General features: G+C 45.6%; 1 protein-coding gene and 1 pseudogene across 1 annotated transcript in view; both read right to left on the minus strand.

Annotated features, from left to right (window-relative positions):
- The window catches only part of LOC137537169 (zinc finger protein 850-like), a 91,048-nt pseudogene extending 82,933 nt beyond the window's left edge, over window positions 1-8,115 (minus strand).
- Window positions 8,116-14,582: 6,467 nt separating this feature from the next.
- Window positions 14,583-23,949, minus strand: part of LOC137537170 (zinc finger protein 27-like) — a 66,199-nt gene continuing 56,832 nt past the window's right edge. Inside the window, exons 11-12 of the mRNA XM_068259290.1 lie at window positions 22,610-22,801; window positions 14,583-18,107 (exon numbers count right to left, since the gene is read on the minus strand). Of these exons, the coding sequence (XP_068115391.1) occupies window positions 17,041-18,107; window positions 22,610-22,801 (1,259 nt within the window). The 3' untranslated portion in view covers window positions 14,583-17,040. The remainder of the gene's footprint in view (window positions 18,108-22,609; window positions 22,802-23,949) is intronic.

Here is a 23,949-nt window from a genome sequence, read left to right on the forward strand (position 1 = left end):
CACCCCCCAGCTTACACCCTTCTAGAGACTCAGGCAGGGAGCACACTTGTCATGATTTGTCTGCAGCACAAGTGGCCGTGCTTCTTACAGAACACCCCCCAGCTTACACCCTTCTAGAGACTCAGGCAGGGAGCACACTTGTCCTCAAGATTTTGCGAGGTTTGCGGCGCTCTGTCATGACATTTTCTGCATTTATTTGTAATTTTTGGATGCAGTGAAATACATTGGAATCAGAAATGTGCACATTGTGCATAAAAAGCAGAAAGCGGTCTGATTCATAATCATGGGATATATGCGAATGACATGCAATTCCCGAGCGGGCCATTGCATACAATGGATAGTGCAGCAGTGTGTGTTCTGCTATGTGCAGCACAAGGCACATGATTTAGATCAGCGTGCTCATTGCCTCAAGCTGGCCATCCTGCCTAATAAGGTGCCAGGTTTCTGTGTCTGTCTGCGTCTGTGTGTGTCAGGGCTCAGAATCACAAACACAGATGCAGCAAATCTGCCATGATTTGTACTGCAATTTCTTAAAATGACAGCGACTTTAAGAAAGCAGAGGAATAGAGGTAAAGCCCCGCCCACACGCTAGATTAAAGTCAGCTGATTAATATAATTATTTAGTATTTATATAGCGCCGACCTATTACGCAGCGCTGTACAGAGTATATATAGTCTTGTCACTAACTGTCCCTCGGAGGAGTTCACAATCTAGTCCCTACCATAGTCATATGTCTATAGTATATTGTGTAGTGTTTGTATTGCAGTCTAGGGCCAATTTAGGGGGGGAAGCCAATTAACTTATCTGTATGGTTTTGGGACGTGGGAGGAAACCGGAGTGCCTGGAGGAGACCCGCACAGACACGGGGAGAACATACAAACTCCTTGCAGATGTTGACCTGGCTGGGATTTGAACCGGGGACCCAGCGATGCAAAGCAAGAGTGCTCACCACTACGCCACGGTGCTGCCCAGCTGATAGTCCGGCATGTGTACAGCAGCTCCCGACCAGCGTTCATTACCCAACCAGCGATCTGCCAGGCTGACCAACTCAGCCAAGAGACAGCCGATACCTTGTGTGACCCCGCCCACCATATGATGTCACATTGGAGCTGCTCCATCAGCCCTACACCTCCCCAGCAGAACGTGTCGTCACCCTCTAGGCTGAGCCATCATTATTTATCTGCTGAGGGATCCCGATCCCCATCAGGTGACATCAGTCTACCTTGCACACAGGTCTTAAAGAGAAACTCCAACCAAGAATTGAACTTTATCCCAATCAGTAGCTGATACCCCTTTTACATGAGAAATAGAATGATTTTCACAAACAGACCATCAGGGGGCGCTGTGTGACTGATTTTGTGCTGAAACCACTCCCACTAGAGGCTCTGAATACCGCGGTACTCCTGGCAAACTGCCACAATGTAACAATGTTCACAGACAGGAAATGGCTGTTTAGAGCTGTCTAACAGCCAGAATAGCTAGAAACAGCTACATAACATGCCCACAGTAACAATGTCACCATGTAATACATGTCAGAATGTGAATCTGGGAGAGGAAAGATTTTACAATGAGCAAACACTGACTAAATCATTTATACATAATTATGGTAAAAATGAAGCACTTTTTTTATTACATTATTTTCAGTGGAGTTCCTCTTTAAGAGGACACCAAGCAATGTGTGGAAGGGGGAGGTGATAAGGTGGATGTGACAAATCGGTGTACAGTAATGCAAAGTGACCATTATCAGCTTAAAGGACAACTGAAGTGGGAAGAATATGGAGGCTGCCATATTGCTTTCCTTTTAAATAATACTAGTTGCCTTGGCAGCTCTGCTGATCTCTGTCTGCAGTTGTGTCTGAATAACACTAGAAACAAGCATGCAGCTGATCTTGTCAGATCTGATAATAATGTCATAAACCCCTGATCTGCTGCATGCTTATTCAGGGTCTATGGCTAAACGTATTAGAGGCAGAGGATAAGCAGGGCTGCCAGGCAACTGGTATTGCTTAAACGGAAATAAATATGGCAGCCTCCATATCTCCTTCGCTTAAGTTGTCCTTTAATACAGGCCAGTAACACTAAGTCACCCCTACTGGGACCTGTGTACAGTAATGTACAGTGACCATTATCAGCTTATTACAGGCCGGTATCACTAAGTCACCCCTACTGTGACCAATCTGTGTACAGTAATGTACAGTGACCATTATCAGCTTATTACAGGCCGGTATCACTAAGTCACCCCTACTGTGACCAATCTGTATACAATAATGTACAGTGACCATTATCAGCTTATTACAGGCCAGTAACATTAAGTCACCCCTACTGTGACCAATCTGTGTACAGTAATGTACAGTGACCATTATCAGCTTATTACAGGCCGGTATCACTAAGTCACCCCTACTGTGACCAATCTGTGTACAGTAATGTACAGTGACCATTATCAGCTTATTACAGGCCGGTATCACTAAGTCACCCCTACTGTGACCAATCTGTATACAATAATGTACAGTGACCATTATCAGCTTATTACAGGCCAGTAACATTAAGTCACCCCTACTGTGACCTGTGTACAGTAATGTGCAGTGACTATAATCAGCTTATTACAGGCCGGTATCACTAAGTCACCCCTACTGTGACCAATCTGTGTACAGTAATGTATAGAGACCATTATCAGCTTATTACAGGCCTGGAACACTAAGTCACCCTCTACTGTGACTAATCTGTGTACAGTAATGTACAGTGGCCATTATCATCTTATTACAGGCCAGTAACACTAAGTCACCCCTACTGTGACCAATCTGTGTACAGTAATGTACAGTGACCATTATCAGCTTATTACAGGCCGGTAACACTAAGTCACCCGTACTGTGACCAATCTGTGTACAGTAATGTACAGTGGCCATTATCAGCTTATTACAGGCCAGTAACACTAAGTCACCCCTACTGCGACCAATCTTTGTACAGTAATGTACAGTGACCATTATCAGCTTATTACAGGCCAGTATCACTAAGTCACCCGTACTGTGACCAATCTGTGTACAGTAATGTACAGTGGCCATTATCAGCTTATTACAGGCCAGTAACACTAAGTCACCCCTACTGTGACCAATCTGTGTACAGTAATGTACAGTGGCCATTATCATCTTATTACAGGCCAGTAACACTAAGTCACCCCTACTGTGACCAATCTGTGTACAGTAATGTGCAGTGACCATTATCAGCTTATTACAGGCCGGTAACACTAAGTCACCCCTACTGTGACCAATCTGTGTACAGTAATGTGCAGTGACCATTATCAGCTTATTACAGGCTGGTAACACTAAGTCACCCCTACTGTGACCAATCTGTGTACAGTAATGTACAGTGACCATTATCAGCTTATCACAGGCCGGTAACACTAAGTCACCCCTACTGTGACCAATCTGTGTACAGTAATGTACAGTGACCATTGTCAGCTTATTACAGGTCGGTAGCTCTATGTGTGACAAAACAGAACAGTCTGTAATGTTATTGTTATTTAGGTTTCACCAAATACAATCAAGGAAGTTAGTTTTAATTAAAAAATCTAACATGCGTATATAGCATAACCCCTAATATGGCCAGTCTGTGAGCAGTGACACTGTCATTATAACTAGAGATATTTACTTGATTACTCACCTGTTCTATTCTCTATAAGCTCCTCATCTATAGTTGTCCTCATCATGTCACCCTCCTCTGCAGAACGCTGATCACTCCTCACATACATCTCTTCTTCCTCTTTAATCACCCTCATCAAGTCACCCTCCACCATAGACTGCTGATCACTCCTCACATATGTCTCTTCTTCTTTAATCACTCTTATTATTAAACCTTTCTCCATAGACTGCTGATCACTCCTCACATATGTCTCCTCTTCTTCCTCTTTATTTGTCGTCATCAGGTCACCCTCCTCCATAGACTGCTGATCACTCCTCACATACGTCTTTTCTTCTTCCTCTTTAATTATCCTCATTATGTCACCCTCCTCCATAGTCTGCTGATCACGCCTCACATACGTCTTTTCTTCTTCCTCTTTAATTGTCCCCATCATGTCACCACCCTCCATAGATTTCTGATCACTCCTCACAAATGTCTCTTCTTTTTCCTCTTTATTCGTCCTCATCATGTCACCCTCCTCCATAGACTGCTGATCACTCCTCACATACGTCTCCTCTTCTTCCTCTTTAATTGTCTCCATCATGTCACCCTCCTCCAAAGACTGCTGATCACTCCTCACGTAAGTCTTTTGTTCTTTGAGCTCAGATCTCAGTTCTGAAAAGAATAAATTATATCTGTAAGATATTAGCAGTAATAAAAAGAGCACAGAAAAGAACATAATTTGCTAGGGGGTGATAATATCCCATAAGCTGTGGTCTCCTGCACATTCAGTACCACAGTCCTCTCTCCCAGTGTGCCTTGCTCATCATCTGGTGCGTCTCTCCTCCTCTCCATGCACACATTCCTGGGAGGTTACAGCAGTGCCGGAAGCGGTACATGCATGAGGATGTGAGGAGAGAACAGCTGGAGACAGAGGGAGATAGGAGCAGAGGGCCTGCAGCTAATTAGCTATAAATTCTAAATGCAATAGCAAACTGCTGCACTCAACCAATAACCTGCCGTGACTCTATGTATAACAATACAGTCTGGTGATCAGTTTAGCAATAAGTAAAATGACAAACTGGAAAAGTGTAATATTGCCAGCAACTTAAAGTGGTCTGAAAGTCAGCATTTCTACTTTGCTGTAAAAGATTCCTCACAGCTTGAAAGCTACTATCCCAGAGAAAAATTCTAGCAGAACATCACTGAAATGGTTAAACAAAGCATTTTCTCCTGCTATTCAGCTTCAAATCCACATCCAAACTGTAGATAACAGTATCTTTTTTACTTGTTCAACACGAATGTATCAACACTGGAATGTAAACAAACACTCTCTGAGAAACTTACTCTGCTTCAGGTACACACAGAGTCCAGAATAGCTCATTAGAAGATTTTAATATAAAATAAAATGCAGTTATAATAGAAAAAAAATACAATGCAATTCCATCTTTCAGGCAAGATAAAGTACACTTTGGAAACTTGTAATTTGTAAACAGACAATATTAGGAGTGCACAAAAGCAAATGTGATAACTTTATGAGTAATAAAAAGTAGAAAAACACATTTTTATTGAATGTTATGTCAGAGTTTCAGACCACTTTAATCGGCAAGCAATGTCGTCACTAGCGCCCCCTGATGAGTCTGATCTTCTGAGGATGAAACACGTAGGAGGGAGGTATTGGCAGTGCATCTGATGTAGTTGCTTTGGGAGTGGCCTTGGCTGGCAGGATGTACAAGGATACAGGTCAGATGCACTATCGGCTGGCAAGTGATCTGAGCGGGACACCGCAGGGAACCAGGCCGCATGGAGTCCACCAATCATGTTTACTGTTATACACGCATCACCAGATGTCACTTGTGAGTGAGATTCATGTCATTTTTATTAAAACCTTGGATTTTCTGCTATGCAAGTTTGCTGCTTTTGAGGTATTATTGGAAGCCTGGATTGACACCTGTTGTAAAGGTGGCCACACACTATACAATTTTTTAAATATTGTGTTCAATCTAAGAATTGCAATTCATTTTTCTGACCGATTGTAACATTTGAAATATATGACCAATGTACCACACACATATGCTACATTTTTCCACAATTATGATTAAAATGATTGGAAACACTGAGAAAATTGCTAGGGTGTGTATATTAATAAATTGACAATCTAACTCACACCGTGCAATCTTTAGAAAAATTAAAAAAATTTCCAGCATTCCAGATCGATAAAATTGGAAAAAAAACAGGAAATCTGGATTTTTTAGTCAAATGAAAAAAATAGCTTTCGATTTTTTAAGGCGATCTGGTCATATTTATCGAATTGTCGTAAAATCAGATTATTTTATTGTATTGTGTGTGGCCACCAGGATGAATACTCGGACATGTAAATCCGGTGAGCCCCGAGTGTAGTGGGGTGCTGGCACTGTGTGTCAAACACTCACGTGTGCTTTTGCCATGAGTGCTGGACTGCTAACGTATGAAGTTATTGGCAGTATTACACTATTCCAGTTTATATCAGCTGGATATGCTTCTTATTGCTGAACTGATCACCTGACTATTTCGCCATACAAGAGTCACAGCAGGTTATTGGGTGAGCGCAGCAGTTTTCTACAGAAATTAGACTGTATGTTTACCACGTTTATGTGGTTTACTAGATTGTGGCTATAGGAGTGCGACCTCTATCTGTTGCATATTATATATAATTAGCTATAAATTATCACTACTTATGGCTCTGGCACCTGATGAACTAGACCGATGGGCCTGCAGCTCTATATCCTGACCATACCTGAGCCCACCTGTCCATCACCTACTAACCCCAAACCCTCCAAGAGACGCAGCAACAAACCTCCCAGCTGGGACAGTGCCAATACCAGGACCAAAGCAGCAGAGGCCTCCCAACCCCTCTCCAGCTGCAGCCTCCATCTCCTCTGCCTGTCCTACCAGACATGCCCCTTGTTACCTGGCTCCACCCCCTAGCTGTGACCCACCAGCCATCATCTTTATGCAGACTCCCCCCTCTCCCACTGCAGGACATAAACCTCCTGTGACTGCAGTAATAAACACAGATGATAACAGGTGTATTTAGATGCACGATTTATAGCATAAGAAGCAATAGAAATGCAGAGATAAGGTAATACAGAGAGTGTGCATAAATATAAAATTATTTACTCACCACACACCTCCAGATAAAATAATTAAGTAGGCAGGTGCCTAACAGTACACAAAATAAATAGCCAAGTGCTTCAAAATGAAATAATTTAGCAACCAAATGGGCCATGTATACATAAATTAAGTAGCCATGTTCCCCCAAAAATAGAACTAAGTAGCCACATGCCAATATATATCAGTATTAGGTAACCAGGGTTGGGTGCTTTGCTGGGTGCTACTGCCTGGAATGCTGGGCGGCCTTAAAGCATGCAAGGCCTGAGGCAAGTGTCATATGAAGGGCCTAGAGCCTGAGTATAGTTGCCCCCAGTGTAGGTAGCCAGCTATAGGTATCCACAGTATAGGTAGATAGATATAGGTGCTCCCGTCATAGATAAGTTATAGGTGTCCCCACTATAGGTAGTTAGCTATAGCCACCCCCAGTATAGGTACCCAGTATAGGTAGCAAGTTATAATATAGGTAGTGAGCTATAGGTGTCCCCAGAATAGGTAGCAAGTTATAGGTGTCCCCAGTATAGGTAGTTATAGTTGTCACCAGTAAAGGTAGTTAGCTAAAGGGGTCCCCAGCATAGGTAGTTATAGGTGTCCCCAATAGCCTGGAATGGGGAGCTTGCTGGCACACAGCGGCGGAGAGAGGGCCCAACTCCCTCCTCCCTCACCTGCCCCCCCACCTTCTGTGCTTCCCCCTTTAGTGCAGTGGTGGGCTGGTGGCAGCGGGCGGGGAACGACTCACCTGTCACCTCATCCTGGATCCAGACGCTGGTGTTCTGCCGCAGAGACTCTGCATGTCACGTATCTTCCGTCTCCAATGCCGCTCACTGTACTTCCGCTAATCAGGAAGTACAGTGAGAGGCATTGGAGACGGAAGACAAGTGATGCAGATCCCCGGCGCCTGGAACGCAGGAGAAGTAAGTAGTTCCCTGCCATTGTGCGAAATTCTGAAGGGGGAATGCGGAAAGGGGGGCCCCAGGTGAGGGAGGGGGAGTTGGGCTCCCCTTTCCTGCACTGCTACCCCCTCCTCTCCTGTTGCTCGGTGCAGGGCCTTTTAAGTTATTTTTTAAGTTAAAGGGTCTAGGCCTACCGGGAAAATTCCCATGTTCCCAGTGGCCCAGTCCGAGCCTGAATATGTCCACCCCAACCTCTGCTCTGCCCAATATATAACAAGTATGTCCACCTCAACCTCTGCTCTGCCCAATATATAACAAGTATGTCCACCTCAACCTCTGCTCTGCACGATATATAACAAGTATGTGCACCCCGGCCTCTGCTCTGCCCAATATATATATATGAAGAGTCATACAATCACCTCTTCCAGCAACGTCTCCTCTCCACCGCCTGCAAAAGTCTGTGTTACACCATTTCCTGTCTGTGGTTTCATTACTTCCTATCTGTGCGTTCCACCAGGGAGGTGTGACGTCACCATCTTGTGGTAAGTAGGCTAACTGCAGCCTCAACTTGTGGAATGCACTCTGCCGTCTAAAATTATTATTATTATTATTATTATTAATAATAATAATAATAACAGCATTATTATTAGTCTCCAGACTGGAGATGTAGACATGCCTTTTGGATGCCATAACTCCCAACTGTCCCTCTTTTGGAGGGACAGCCCCTCATTGGGAGCCCTGTCCATCTTTCCTCCTCACTTGTCCCTCTTTCAGGTATTTGTCCCTCCTGCTCTGTACATATATATATATATATGTGTGTGTGTGTGTTTGATTGACTCTAAACTTTATTCCCATTCCTTAAATTGATATATTACTAATTTTAAAATGTTAATATGAAGGAAAATGAACCAGGATAGAAAGGACCAGTAATGTTTGAATTATAAAAACAACATGTTTTTCTTATGAAATATTTATGGTATGCGTGACTAGGGATGTGACAGAGGCGTGATCAGGGGTGTGGCGTAAGTGTCCCTCTTTCAGGGAACTCTTATGTGTATGAAATGCATGTGCTGCTATTGCTGTGACTTTCCTTGTTCCAAATCCCTTTTCTGCAAGATTCGCTGTCAATACATATTTATTTCAGCGGGTCTTTTGCTGATTTCTTCTTTGCCCAACATATTGTTTCCCGCATTGCCATTGTAACATGAAAATTACAGATGTTGTCTTGCAATTGATCTAGTCTCTGATTTTGAATATCCTTTGATTGACAGTACTCCTGACCTCTCCAGTAGGTTGCATATATGTACAAGATGAACAAGTCATCGATGATCCAGCACCACCCCAAAATGTGGTGGTCTCTTAGCACCAAACAACCTCGCACTCCCACCACCCAAGGTACAGATTTGCCAATGAGGGGGCACAACTTCTGTGGTGAATCTGTCCCTTGGGTGGTGGGAGCAGGAGGTTGTTTGATGCTAGTAGATGGAAGGGAAGAGAAGAAGTGATTTTAAAGATTTAATTAGTTTTATGTTTTGGAATACGTTTCCTCAATAAAATTGGAATATAATAGGCTACCTATTTAGATACCCAGGTATACCCAGGTAGCAAAAAGAGGTCACCACTGCCCAGACTTGCCTCACCATCACCACCAGCCACAACAAAGGAACCTAGATAATCATGTGCCATTCATTTTAGCCATTGTCAGTTGACATGGTCCAGTGATTCAGGTTTTTCAGATGGTCACTGATTTATCCAGGCATCCATAAGATCCCCCTGCCTGGGCCAATAGCAGGAGCTGTATGGCCTGGTGCTGGTAGTAGAGTAGGGGCTAGTGGGTGTGGCCTGGTGCTGGTAGTAGAGGAGGTGGTGGGTGTGGCTTGGTGCTGATAGTACAGGAGGAGGTGGTGGGTGTGGTCTGGTGATGGTAGTGCTGGTAGGAGAGGAAGGGGGTGGGGGTGGCCTGGTACTGGTAGTAGAGGAGGAGGTGGTGGGTGTGGCCTGGTGCTGATAGTACTGGAGGAGGTGGTGGGTGTGGTCTGGTGATGGTAGTGCTGGTAGGATTGAAAGGGGGTGGGGGTGGCCTGGTACTGGTAGTAGAGAAGGAGGTGGTGGGTGTGGCCTGGTACTGGTAGAGCTGGTAGTAGAGGAAGGGGTGGTGGGTGTGGCCTGGGGCTGGTAGTAGAGGAAGGGGTGGTGGGTGTGGCCTGGTGCTGGTAGTAGAGGAGGTGGTGGGTGTGGCCTGGTGCTGATAGTACAGGAGGAGGTGGTGGGTGTGGCCAGGTTCTGGTAGTAGAGGAGGCGGTAGGTGTGGCCTGGTGCTGGTAGCAGAGGAGGAGGTAGTGGGTGTGGCCTGGTGCTGGTAGTAGAGGTGGTGGTGGGTGTGTCCTGGTGCTGGTAGTAGAGGAGGGGGTAGTGGGTGTGGCCAGGTGCTGATAAAGCTGGTAGTTGGCCTGGCTCTCATCCTACCTCTCCAACTGCTCCTTCACGACCTCCTTCAATGAGTCTTCATCCACCCCCAACCACCTCTCGATGGGAGACCCCCAAAGTTCAGTCCTTGGCCCCTTACTGTTCTCCCTATACACATCCTTCATGGGCAAGGTTATCTCCTCCATTGGTTTTAACTATCATCTGTATCAGATGACACCCAGATCTACCTCCACACCCCTGACATATCCACCACTACCATGGACAAGGTCTCCTCCTGCCTATCAGCCATCTCCTCCTGGATATCCGCTAGGTTCCTGAAACTAAATCTAGACAAAATGGAATTTATGATCTTCCCACCCCGTCCATCCCTGTACCTCCCAGATGTGCAGGTCACTGTTAACCACACTACCATTCACCCTACCTCTCATGCCCACTGTCTGAGTGTCACCCTCGACTCTGCACTCTCCTTCACTCCCCACATCCAAAACCTCACAAACTCCTGCAACTTCCACCTTCGTAACATCTGCAAGATCCGCCCTTTCCTGACCTCTGCCACCACCAAACTCCTCATCCATTCACTCATAATTTCCCACCTTGACTACTGCAATGCGCTTCTGTCTGGTCTCCCTATGACCCGATTTGCCCTGCTGCAGTCCATCATGAATGCGGCAGCCAGAATTATCCACTCCTCCCATCATTCCACCACAGCGGCTCCACTCTGTGAATCCCTCCACTGGGTTCCTATCCAGTCCAGAAAAAGATTCAAGATACTGTGTCTAACCTACAAATCTGTCCACAAAACCTGTCTAACCTACATTTCTGATCTTACTCAGAGGTACACACCTAGCCGCTCACTCCGCTCCTCCAATGAACTTCGCCTGACCGTCCCCCGCATCACCCAGGCCCATGCACGCCTCCAGGACTTCTCAAGAGCTGCTCCAACACTATGGAACTTCCTACCTCCACCCATTCGGGCAGCCCCCTCATTCAACATCTTCAAGAAGACCCTCAAAACTCACCTTTTCACTCTGGCCTACCCCCCCCTTGTGCTCTAAACCTACAGCTGAACTCTGGTCCCCTAATTTTCATGTCCCCACCTCTCCCTCTAGATTTTAAGCCTTCGGGCAGGGTCCTCCTCCTTTTGTGTCCTACCTGATCACACACCTCCATTACCGTACACACATCGTATGGATCTGAGTGAACCTAACTTGCCTAATCTCCATGCTCCCATCCAGTGACTAAGCATTACCTTGTACTCATACTTTGCTCCGTGATCTGGTTTTTCTTGTATTCCTGTATTGTCATATTGTTGTATGTCACCCCTAAATATTGTCTGTAACCTAAACTAATGTCCAGCGCTGCATAATATGTTGGCGCTTTATAAATACAATAAATAAATGTTGTATTTTTGCAGCGATTGTGATTTTGTAGAAAGTAAAAAAAAGGAAAAGCACTGTAAAAATCACTTTTAAAATACTTATAAAAATTGTTATAAAAAAACACTCCAATCAATAATTGCAACCACTTTTGATCAATCATTTACGGTATATGGTGTGAAAATGCCTTGAGAGAGATTTGGGTTGTTGTTGATAATTACTTCAGGGCCACTCAGATCTTCTCCCTGTATTGTGGCCGCACGAGCTTGCATGCGTAGAGTGGCGGAGCCATGGGCTCCATGCTACTGCACATACACAAACGGGCTCGCATGCGCAGAGTGGCGGGGCCGCGGGCTCCATGCTACTGCACATGCACGGACGAGCTCGCATGCGCAGAGTGGCGGGGCCGCGGGCTCCATGCTACTGCACATACACAGATGGGCTCGCATGCGCAGAGTGGAGGAGCCGCGGGCTCCATGCTACTGCACATACACAAACGGGCTCGCATGCGCAGAGTGGAGGAGCCGCGGGCTCCATGCTACTGCACATACACAAACGGGCTCGCATGCGCAGAGTGGCGGAGCCGCGGGATCCATGCTACTGCATATACACAGACGGGCTCGCATGCGCAGAGTGGCGGAGCCGCGGGATCCATGCTACTGCACATACACAGACGGGCTCGCATGCGCAGAGTGGCGGAGCCGCGGGATCCATGCTACTGCACATACACAGACGGGCTCGCATGCGCAGAGTGGAGGAGCCGCGGGCTCCATGCTACTGCACATACACAGACGGGCTCGCATGCGCAGAGTGGAGGAGCCGCGGGCTCCATGCTACTGCACATGCACAGACGGGCTCGCATGCGCAGAGTGGCGGGGCCGCGGGCTCCATGCTACTGCACATACACAGACGGGCTAGCATGCGCAGAGTGGCGGAGCCGCGGGATCCATGCTACTGCACATACACAGACGGGCTCGCATGCGCAGAGTGGAGGAGCCGCGGGCTCCATGCTACTGCACATACACAGACGGGCTCGCATGCGCAGAGTGGAGGAGCCGCGGGCTCCATGCTACTGCACACACAGATGGGCTCGCATGCGCAGAGTGGTGGAGCCGCGGGATCCATGCTACTGCACATACACAGACGGGCTCGCATGCGCAGAGTGGCGGAGGCGCGGGATCCATGCTACTGCACATGCACAGACGGGCTCGCATGCGCAGAGTGGCGGGGCCGCGGGCTCCATGCTACTGCACATACACAGACGGGCTCGCATGCGCAGAGTGGAGGAGCCGCGGGCTCCATGCTACTGCACATACACGGACGGGCTCGCATGCGCAGAGTGGAGGAGCCGCAGGCTCCATGCTACTGCACATGCACAGATGGGCTCGCATGCGCAGAGTGGCGGGGCCGCGGGCTCCATGCTACTGCACATACACAGACGGGCTCGCATGCGCAGAGTGGAGGAGCCGCGGGCTCCATGCTACTGCACATACACAGACGGGCTCGCATGCGCAGAGTGGCGGGGCCGCGGGCTCCATGCTACTGCACATACACAGACTGGCTCGCATGCGCAGAGTGGAGGAGCCGCGGGATCCATGCTACTGCACATACACAGACGGGCTCGCATGCGCAGAGTGGCGGAGCCGCGGGCTCCATGCTACTGCACATACACAGACGGGCTCGCATGCGCAGAGTGGCGGAGCCGCGGGATCCATGCTACTGCATATACACAGACGGGCTCGCACGGCCATGATGCAGGTAGATGAGCTGCTTGCCCATGATATAGATAGGGGCTCGCCATCAGCAATGGGGAGCTTTGGACCATGGAGGGAAGCCTCAATAGGATCCAGAGGCTTCCCTCTCTTCATGGGATACTGCCAGGGAGGTTAATGAGTAGATACAAGAGATGCAGAACCATTTAAAATCGGGTTCTCTGATTAAGAACATTTCTCACCCCCTCACATTCTTTGGGTCTACATCACATGGTATCGGTAAGAAGAGGCCAGGGGCCAGAGAAGTCCAGATCCTCTCATAAATTCCTAGCTTACCAAAGCTACATTCCTCCACATATCATGATGGGGGAATGCCTTATAATTAACCTTGTAATAAACCCTATTTATTTTACTATATTAATGAGCACTAATCACTTTCCATAGATGCCAGCCATGTCAAAATTAGCAGACATGCACTGAACCCAATTTCAAGGTGTTTAAGCCAAAAAAGCATTTGCCTCCACCTTCTGTGACATATATGGTTTTCTTTGAAATGAAATAGAATTCCTATGTGTTTAGACTGAGTAAAGCAGAGAATGCCAGGAAAACACAGGTATCATTCTCTGTGTGTTCTGATCAACTGATACAGCGATATGATCATTTCAGGTATTTCATATTTCTTCCAGCCTCTCATGACATGGGGTGGGGCTGGACCATGTGGCAGAAACTGCCTATGTCCCATTACCATCTCCACCTCCTCAGCGGAGCAAGAGTTAAAACTGCTGGACACACAGGATGCCAGAGAATTCTAGCCAGCCTATCCAATTTACAAGGAATTGGGCTTACCTCTTTGACTAATTACACACAGAACTTTATATCTTCTGTTTGGATCAGGGATGAGCAGAAACTACGCCAGTGCGAATTTACGCATCGTGGTTCGCTTCTACGCATCGTAGTTCGTAGGTGAAGTTTCAAAACTACGCTTACGAATTTACACGTAGCGAAGTACCACTTACCGCTTACGCCCATTATGCGGAGTTAACATGTGTATTGCGTAATTTTCCGCATGCGATTGTATGCTTACAAATTTACGCATTGGAAAGGGGAATGTACATATAGAAGAGTTCCCGGTATAAGCCTTTTAAAGGAATTAATGCATAAAATTTTCTGAATACGGGCATAAGCATCCGCATACGCTACGCTTCGCACTACGCGTAACTGGTTATTTTAATGTGTAATCTACGAAATGCATACAAAGCGAATATTTGATTTCGAAGCCGTAGTTTGTCGAAGAGTAACTGCGTAAAACTACACGTAATTCCAACGTAGCGAAGTTGGCTGACTACGACCATCCCTGGTTTGGATGTACCATCACAAAGGACACAGTAATTTGACAAACAACTCAGACATTATACCCAGTTATTTTCACTTTTATTCCCTTTAATTTTACTGTATCAATCTGTTCAATGTCCAAACAGAGGAAGGGAGCACCCGTGAACAAAGGTCCTGTGGTGTGCCAATGCCTAGGACCACAGTACCACAGTACCATGTGGCCTATAAGCAACAAAGTCCACAGATGCAGGCACCACCAGTAGTAAAATATAGCTCTTTATTCAAAAAATCTTTAAAAATTCATGCAGTAAAAATGGCTATGGCACATTTTTACTGCAAACATTTTTAAAGATTTTTTCAATCTGTTCATTTTCTGTATTCAGTTTATTATAAAGTAAAGTAAATGATTAAAAATCGCTTGTCTAAGTGCTTGTTCTGAAATCTCTTCAAAGAGTCTTATGCTTCCTGAGAAAACGTTACCATAACCATGTTTCTAACATTGTTATATTTTGCTTTCTATAGTAAGGTTGTTGAATTAAACTTTTTTACTAAAGGATTAGCTAGAGTTGGATTTGCGTATTCGCAGGCTAATGCGAATTGGTGGAAGCAATCCGATCTCTATATGAGATCGCAAATTGTATCGATTGTATGTACAATCAAAATTGTAGTGTGTGTGAACTCACAAACCAATCCGAAAGGATGGTAAACTGAAGCAAAGGGAACAGGAATTGGAGCGTGACATCACTCCCCCATGTCACACCTTCATTTTCCTATCTAACATATATTTTTAAAGTCCCTGTATCTTCAAAGGGAATAGGGGAATCTTTGGATAATTTTGAAATGGCTAAATCTAATCTAGGGCATTTGGACCATTTTGAAACATCCTTAAAGGGGAACTGAAGTGAGAGTTATATGGTGGCTGCCATATTTATCTCCTTTTAAACAATACCAGTTGCCCAGCTGTCCTGCTGATCTATTTGGCTACAATAGTGCCTGAATCAAACCAGAAACAAGCATGCAGCTAATCTTGTCAGACCTGACAATAATGTCAGAAAACCTGATCTGCTGCATGCTTGTTTAGGGGCTATGGCTAAAAGTATTAGAGGCAGATGATCAGCAGGACAGCCAGGCAACTGGTATTGCTTAAAAGTAAATACATATGGCAGCCTCCCTATCCCTCTCGCTTCAGTTGCCCTTTAAAGGGCTACCACCTTTTGAAAGACCTATGGACAAACAATTTCTTGTCTGGTTCTTTCCATTCATTCGCAATCAAATCAATCATGGTTTTATATGTACTGGAAAAACTACCCCTTTAATGACTGTTTGTTAGGCTTACATCACATCCTCTCCTGTTGCCGAACATAAATATTCTGACAGTTCCTCAGATTTCTCTGGGAGTAATTTTAACTTTCCTTTAAAAGAGCTTTTGGACGTTTCCTCTTCCTGGGCGGAAGATTCCCCAGCTGGACCTGTTTCCTTAGAAGATGATTGCGAAATCCTCGCAGCCGGAAACACCTGAGATATATCAGCAGCCTGGATAGACTGGACTACCTCCGATGTAGATGGTCAAGAGGAAGGTTATTGAACAGAAAAAAAAACCTTTGAGTAAGATTTTCTTGAAATTTTCTTGGAAAACATATGTTTAAACATATTTCCATTTTAATTCTTTACCGCCTGAAGAGTCCATGCATGATATAGAGGCTTAGGATGAGAAGGAGCACGTTTTTTATGGCAATACCTCATAATCTAGGATTTGATTTTTCTATGGCTTTAGCTAGCTTTAAGTCCTGAAGTAAAGCATAAAAGAACACTCCACCACTCTCCTGCTATTATTCACCAGAAACTTTGCATCCCTGTAATGAATATCCAATCCCCTTACCTGGTCTGTATCAGTGTGTGGCGCTGGGTCCCTGCCCTAAGAGGAGGAGGATTCATCCATAATGGCCGGGGAAGGGGGGGGGGGATGAGTGAGCATTTTTTATCAGACGAGTTTGTTCAGCTAGATATATGTTTTGGCTTCTATTTACTCTTCAGGAGAGCCGTAGCTGCATGTGACTACAGAACCTGCCTCATTTGCATAGATATTAACCCTGGTTTATTAACCCTTCCAATGGAAAATATAAAAAATGAATACAGGCAGGTTCTACCTAGACTTCGTACTATTTGTGCCTATATTTATATCCCATCATGTCACCCCAGTTCAGGGACTTTAACGCTTTGTAAACCAATACACTGAGTGACATGAAAGAGTCCTCGGGCTGCTGTGTAATTATGCTTCCTTGTGCAAAATAGACAAAGTGTATTGAACACTTTTGGTCAAGATATTTCCCACACTCAACTCAAGTGTCTGATAAGCGGTGACTTACACTGACATTTCCTACATTCTGCACATGAAAAATGGCTTTTCACAGTGTGAGATTTTTCATGTTTGAAATGGTCTACTTTCTGTCCAAAACATTTCCCACACTTTCCCACAGCACATGAATGACACTTCTCAGAGGTGTGTGATCTCTCGTGGTTGTAAAGCAGACCGCTTTACACCCAAAACATTTCTGCACATGAATTGGGCTTTTCACCAGTGTGAGATCGCTCATGTGTGACAAGATTTGATTTCTGTGCAAAACATTTCCCACACTCAGCACATGAATAAGGTTTTTCACCAGTGTGAGATCTCTCATGTATGGCAAGCTCTGATTTCTGTACAAAACATTTCCCACACTCAGCACATGTATAGGGCTTTTCACCAGTATGAGATCTCTCATGTGTGACAAGATGTGATTTACGCCCAAAACCTTTCCCACACTCAGCACATGAATGGGACTTCTCACCAGTGTGAGATCTCTCATGACTGACAAGATGTGATTTCTGTGCAAAACATTTCCCACACTCGGCACATGAATAGGGTTTCTCACCAGTGTGAGATCTTTCATGTATGACAAGGCCTGATTTACATCTAAAACATTTCCCACACTCAGCACATGAATAAGGTTTCTCACCAGTGTGAGATTTCTCATGTGTGGCAAGGTTTGATTTACGCCTAAAACATTTCCCACACTCAGTACATGAATATAGCTTTTCACCAGTGTGAGATCTCTCATGTATGAAAAGATTTGATTTACTTCCAAAACATTTCCCACACTCAGCACATGAGTAGGGTTTCTCACCAGTGTGAGATCTCTCATGTGTGACAAGATGTGATTTCTGAAGAAAACATTTTCCACACTCAGCACATGAATAAGGCTTCTCGCCAGTGTGCGATCTCTCGTGTGTGACAAGGATTGATCTACGCCAAAAACATTTCCCACACTCAGGACATGAATAGGGCCTCTCACCAGTGTGAGATCTCTCATGAATGACAAGATGTGATTTCCAAACAAAATATTTCCCACACATGGAACAGGAATAAGACCCTCCAGCAGGGGGAGAGCTGTGCTGAGTATGAGGCCTCTCAGGGTTAGACAGGTGAGGGGAGTCTGGGTGAATATTTGGGGTAACCGGGACATCTGCAGGAGACTCTTGTCCAGTGACATCATCATCCTCTATACAGTCTGTGGATACAGAGAGACAAGTCTCTGAGAGGTTCCTGATCCCGGGACTCCGCACTGCAAATAGAGAAACATCATCACTTCCTGTTAAGAAAAATCATCATTAAGGATGGCCAGTGAGCTGCTGAAAATTCCAAGTTGATGCAAAGTTTATGCAGATTAGAAATGGGCCATGCAACTGCATAACTTTGCATATAATAAGCATACAATTTGCACCATCTCAGAGTATTTTGCATATCACTGACCATCACAAGTTATTAGCCTGACAGATAATTGCAGAAGGTTGTGCTTTTTACAGGTGGCCAATCACATTGCTAGAACTTTGACTTGCATGCTAATTTTATGTAGCTTGGAATTCAGCCAAGGAAACCATTTCCTGACAAATGTGATTATCTGCATACAATTTGCATTACATTTGCATACAAGTCAAAGTTATTTGCATCTCATTGTCCCTCCCAACACATAAAGCATTGGCCATACATGGAAAGCAGTACAATGTAGAGCTTGCTGAGACAATGAAAGCAATGTGTTACTCCTGTGACAACAGACCAATATGTACTTATAGCAAGAGATCTGTGTTATGTTTGTAGAGCAATGTGGTGTCACTTACACATTCTTATTACTGCTATATCCTCATTTGAGAGATAAGATGTTCATCACCTTATAAAATATACAGAGACAAAGGGAGCCCAGATTGTGGAGTATAAATGCTGAGCTGGTGATTTGTGAAGTGTGAAGGGAAACTCACAAAATAAGGCTGCTATTTAGGGCACCAGCCATATAGGCATGTGGAGGAATCAGTCTGCACTCGGCTCCCTAGGGCTTCCTCTAGGTCTTGGTCACACTCCTGATAAAGCTATAGTTGGTGGGACAGGCCTGGTGGCCCAAGCTGGACCACGAGCCCTCCTGGTGAGGAGGTGACAATGCAAAGGGGGAAAGAGGCGCCCGGAACTGATACAATTGTATAAAACCAATAAAATGAAGACAGAGGAGGTGGCTTACCTCCAGGGTGACACAAGCAGGGAAACAAGTTACATATGTAATTTGTTATAAACTATATTATAAATGATGTCATATAATGCTTATATATTTATAGGTTATATTGTGCCCATGCAAGCTGTGGGGGAGGGAGGGGGAGGGCCCACCACCACCGCTAACTGGGAAGCTGTAGGGAAGGGGAAAGCCCACCACCACCAGGGAAGATGTGGGGGAGGGAGGGAAAGGGAAGCCGACCATCATCAGGGAAGATGTGATTGAGGGAGGAGAGCCCACCACCACCAGGGAAGCTGTGCAGGAGGGAGGAGAGCCCACCACCACCAGGGAAGCTGTACAGGAGGGAGGAGAGCCCACCACCACCAGGGAAGCTGTGCAGGAGGGAGGAGAGCCCACCATCACCAGGGAAGCTGTGCAGGAGGGAGGAGAGCCCACCACCACCACCAGGGAAGCTGTGCAGGAGGGAGGAGAGCCCACCACCACCAGGGAAGCTGTGCAGGAGGGAGGAGAGCCCACCACCACCAGGGAAGCTGTGCAGGAGGGATGAGAGCCCACCACCACCAGGGAAGCTGTGCAGGAGGGAGGAGAGCCCACCACCATCAGGGAAGCTGTGCAGGAGGGAGGAGAGCCCACCACCACCAGGGAAGCTGTGCAGGAGGGAGGAGAGCCCACCATCACCAGGGAAGCTGTGCAGGAGGGAGGAGAGCCCACCATCACCAAGGAAGATGTGAGGGAGGGAGGGAGAGGGAAGCCCACCACCACTACCAGGTAAGCTATGGAGGGAGGGGGGGAATGCCCATGATCACCAGGGAAACTGTGCAGGAGGGAGGAGAGCCCACCCGAATAATAAGAAAAATATTAATCAGAAATATTGTAGCTTCCCACCTCCGTCCTGCACAGCATTATTTTTCTTATTATTGTATATCATTTCATATTAAGAGAGTACCATGTTTCCTTTAGCCACAATTAAACAACTGATGCCCTTAAAGACAAAAGAAATACAGAGAGCCCAATATAGTGCAGTATGCAAAACAAGGGGTTGGAAATGAAAAGTATATAATGTATATACTCACAAAAGTGGGTTACTGCCTAGGTATAACCACTCAGGATTAAAAGTTGCTCTCTGTAGATAAGGAAAAATGGGGATCAACCCCTCCACCAGGGGTGGATAGAAAAAAAATGTAAGAGAGTGAAAAGAGGCGCCAGCAGGATAAAAGGTTCTAAAAGGCTTAAAATCCCTGAGGAGGTGGTGGAGGACTCGCCTCCCCGAAGCAGACAAGATACCGTTAGTTTTATGACAACAGGTTTATTAATATACTCCAAAACAAACAGTGCAACGCGTTTCATGGGTGTGTTCCCGCTTCCTCAGGCAATAAACAGATAGTCGTACACAGTATAGTCTCAAGGTCATGAATAGCACCTCTCGTGACCTTGAGACTATACTGTGTACTCCTATCTGTTTATTACCTGAGGAGGTTTGAACATACCCGTGAAACGCGTTGCACTGTTTGTTTTGGAGTATATTAATAAACCCGTTGTCATAAAACTGACGGTATCTTGTCTGCTTTGGGGAGGTGAGTCCACCACCACCTCCTGAGGGATTTTAAGCCTTTTAGAACCTTTTATCCTGCTGTTGCCTCTGTTCACTCTTACGTTAACTGATGCCTTTGTTCAAAGACAGTTCAACCTCCCACTGCTTTTTCATCCATTTATCACTTCAGAGCTGTAAAGCAGATGTCCATTGCAACTCACACATGACAGGGCTGATGGAAATTGACCCTATTGATAATGTATACCCTACCTCACAGTTACATGGCAGCTGGCCAGCTAAGGGAAGTGATGCTCCATTGCTAAAACTTAATTGAATATTTTCTGAATTAATCCTGTCCCTTGGGAAAGTTCTAAACTGAAACAGTATCTGTATTTGCGTATGCTTGTCTGAAGAGGTCTACTGGGTCCTGAAGGTGAATAAACAAGAGTATACAACCTGCATCTGGGTGTGCTGGTCCGAGGCTTTCCTGTGCAGATAAGACTACTGTCTGTCAGCATCTTGGGAGTCTGAGGGTGGAGGCCAGAAAGTTGAGTTATTTTACCTACCACCAACAGAGAACCTGTGGTGGAGGGAGGAAAGGAGGAAGGGAGGAGGGAGGACCAGCAACACCAGGGAAGCTGTGAGGGCGGGATGGGGAATCCTCCCAGACTGATCAACTCAACCAAGAGAAAGCCGTTGTCATCGTACCACCGCGTGACATCACATTGGTGCTGCTCCATCAGTCCTACATGCCCTGTGTTGCAACAGAATTCTACGCTGACTTAGCGCTTGTCATCAGAGGGATCAGCTCCTGATCCATGTCAGGTAACATTATTCTACCTTGTGTACAGGTCATAAGAAGACCCCAAGCACTGGGGGATGGGGATAGAGGTGATGAGCTGACTGTGACCAATCTGTGTACAGTAATGTACAGTGACCATTATCAGCTTATTACAGGACGGTAACACTAAGTCACCCCTACTGTGACCAATCTGTGTACAGTAATGTACAGTGACCATTATCAGCTTATTACAGGCCAGTAACACTAAGTCACCCCTACTGTGACCAATCTGTGTACAGTAATGTACAGTGACCATTATCAGCTTATTACAGGCCGGTAACACTAAGTCACCTCTACTGTGATCAATCTGTGTACAGTAATGTACAGTGACCATTATCAGCTTATTTCAGGCCAGTAACACTAAGTCACCCCTACTGTGACCAATCTGTGTACAGTAATGTACAGTGACCATTATCAGCATATTACAGGCCGGTAACACTAAGTCACCCCCTACTGTAACCAATCTGTGTGCAGTAATGTACAGTGACCATTATCAGCTTATTTCAGGCCAGTAACACTAAGTCACCCCTACTGTGACCAATCTGTGTACAGTAATGTACAATGACCATGATCAGCTTATTAAAGGATGGTAACACTAAGTCACCCCTACTGTGACCAATCCGTGCACAGTAATGTACAGTGACCATTATCAGCTTATTACAGGCCGGTAACACTAAGTCACCCCTACTGTGACCAATCTGTGTAGAGTAATGTACAGTGACGATTATCTGCATATTACAGGCCAGTAACACTAAGTCACCCCTACTGTGACCAATCTGTGTACAGTAATGTACAGTGACCATGATCAGCTTATTACAGGATGGTAACACTAAGTCACCCCTACTGTGACCAATCTGTGTACAGCAATGTACAGTGACCATTATCAGCTTATTACAGGCTGGTAACACTAAGTCACCTCCTACTGTGACCAATCTGTGTACAGTAATGCACAGTGACCATTATCAGCTTATTACAGGCTGGTAAACCTATGTAAGACAGAAAACAACAGGGCACTCCAAAGCAATCAGTGTCAGTACTGGTACAGTTAGAAAATGGCCACCAAATACGATAAAAAAAAAATGGGTTTAGATGACAATAGCTAACATAAGTACATAGCATAACCCCTAATATGGCCAGTCTGTGAGAAGTGCCATAATAACTAAAGATATTCAGTATTTATTGCTGATTACTCACCTGTTCTACCCTCTATAAGAGGATCCATTTCTATAGTTGTCCTCATCATGTCACCCTCCTCCATAGACTGCTGATCACTCCTCACATACGCCTCTTCTTCCTCTTTAATTGTCCACATCATGGCACCCTCCTCCATAGATGGTTCAGCACCCATAACATACATCTCTTGCTCTTTGAGCTCAGATCTCAGTTCTGAAAAGGATAACAGCTGTGAGATATTAGCAGCAATAAACAGAACACAGAAAAGAACATCATTTGCTAAGGGGTGATAATATCCCATAAGCTGTGGCTTCCTGCACATTCAGTACCACAGTCCTCTCTCCCAGTGTGCCTTGCTCATCATCTGGTGCTTCTCTCCTCCTCTCCATGCACACATTCCTGGGAGGTTACAGCAGTGCCGGCAGCGGTAGATGGATGAGGATGTGAGGAGAAAACAGCTGGAAACAGAGGGAGGTAAGAGCAGAGGCCTGCAGCTAATTAGCTAGCCATCTTTGGGGTATTTTCAATAAATGTGTATATCTATATATTTACAGTCCTTGGTGTCTGCTTTAACGGAGGCGAGTCCACCACTTCCTCCCAGCAATTTTTTAAAAAATGTTATGTACTTTTATCCTTCTGGTGCCTCTGTTCACCTACCAATATATTTGAGTCCACCCCAGGTGGAGGGGTGATCTACCCCCTTTCTTCCTATCTACAGAGAGCGACTTCTTAATGCTGAGTGAGGACAGGTCTAATCTCCTCACCTGCCTAATGAGTGGTTACCTAGGTGGTAACCCGTGTTTGTGAGTATTACCATCTCACTGTTTCATTTATCCAATCAATTTTGACATACTACACCATATTGAGCTCTCGATTTCTCTTTAACTTTAATTAGCTATAAAGTATCATTACTTATGGCTCTGGCACCTGATGGACTAGGCAAATGAGACTGCAGCTCCATATCCTGAGCCCACCTGTCCATCACCTACTAATCCCAAACCCAAGAGCCGTAGCAACAAACCTCCCAGCTGGGACAGTGCCAATACCAGGACCAAAGCAGCAGAAGCCACCCAACCCATCTCCAGCCTCCATCTTCTCTGCCTGTACTACCAGCCACGCCCCTTGTTACATGGCTCCACCCCCTAGCTGTGAGCCACCAGCCATCCTCTTTCTGCAGACTCTAACCTTCCCACTGTGGGACATAAAAACTCTGGTGACTGTAGTATTAAACAGCACCAGCTGGAGGTGGTAGCTGCCCCACGAGGATCTTATGGGCTCAGTATTCCATGACATACAAGATCGGCCAGTCTGACCACCCTGACCTCTGCTCTGCCCAATATATAACAAGTATGTCCACCCCT

Source organism: Hyperolius riggenbachi, chromosome 10 (genome assembly GCF_040937935.1).
Source record: "Hyperolius riggenbachi isolate aHypRig1 chromosome 10, aHypRig1.pri, whole genome shotgun sequence".
NCBI lineage: Eukaryota > Metazoa > Chordata > Amphibia > Anura > Hyperoliidae > Hyperolius > Hyperolius riggenbachi.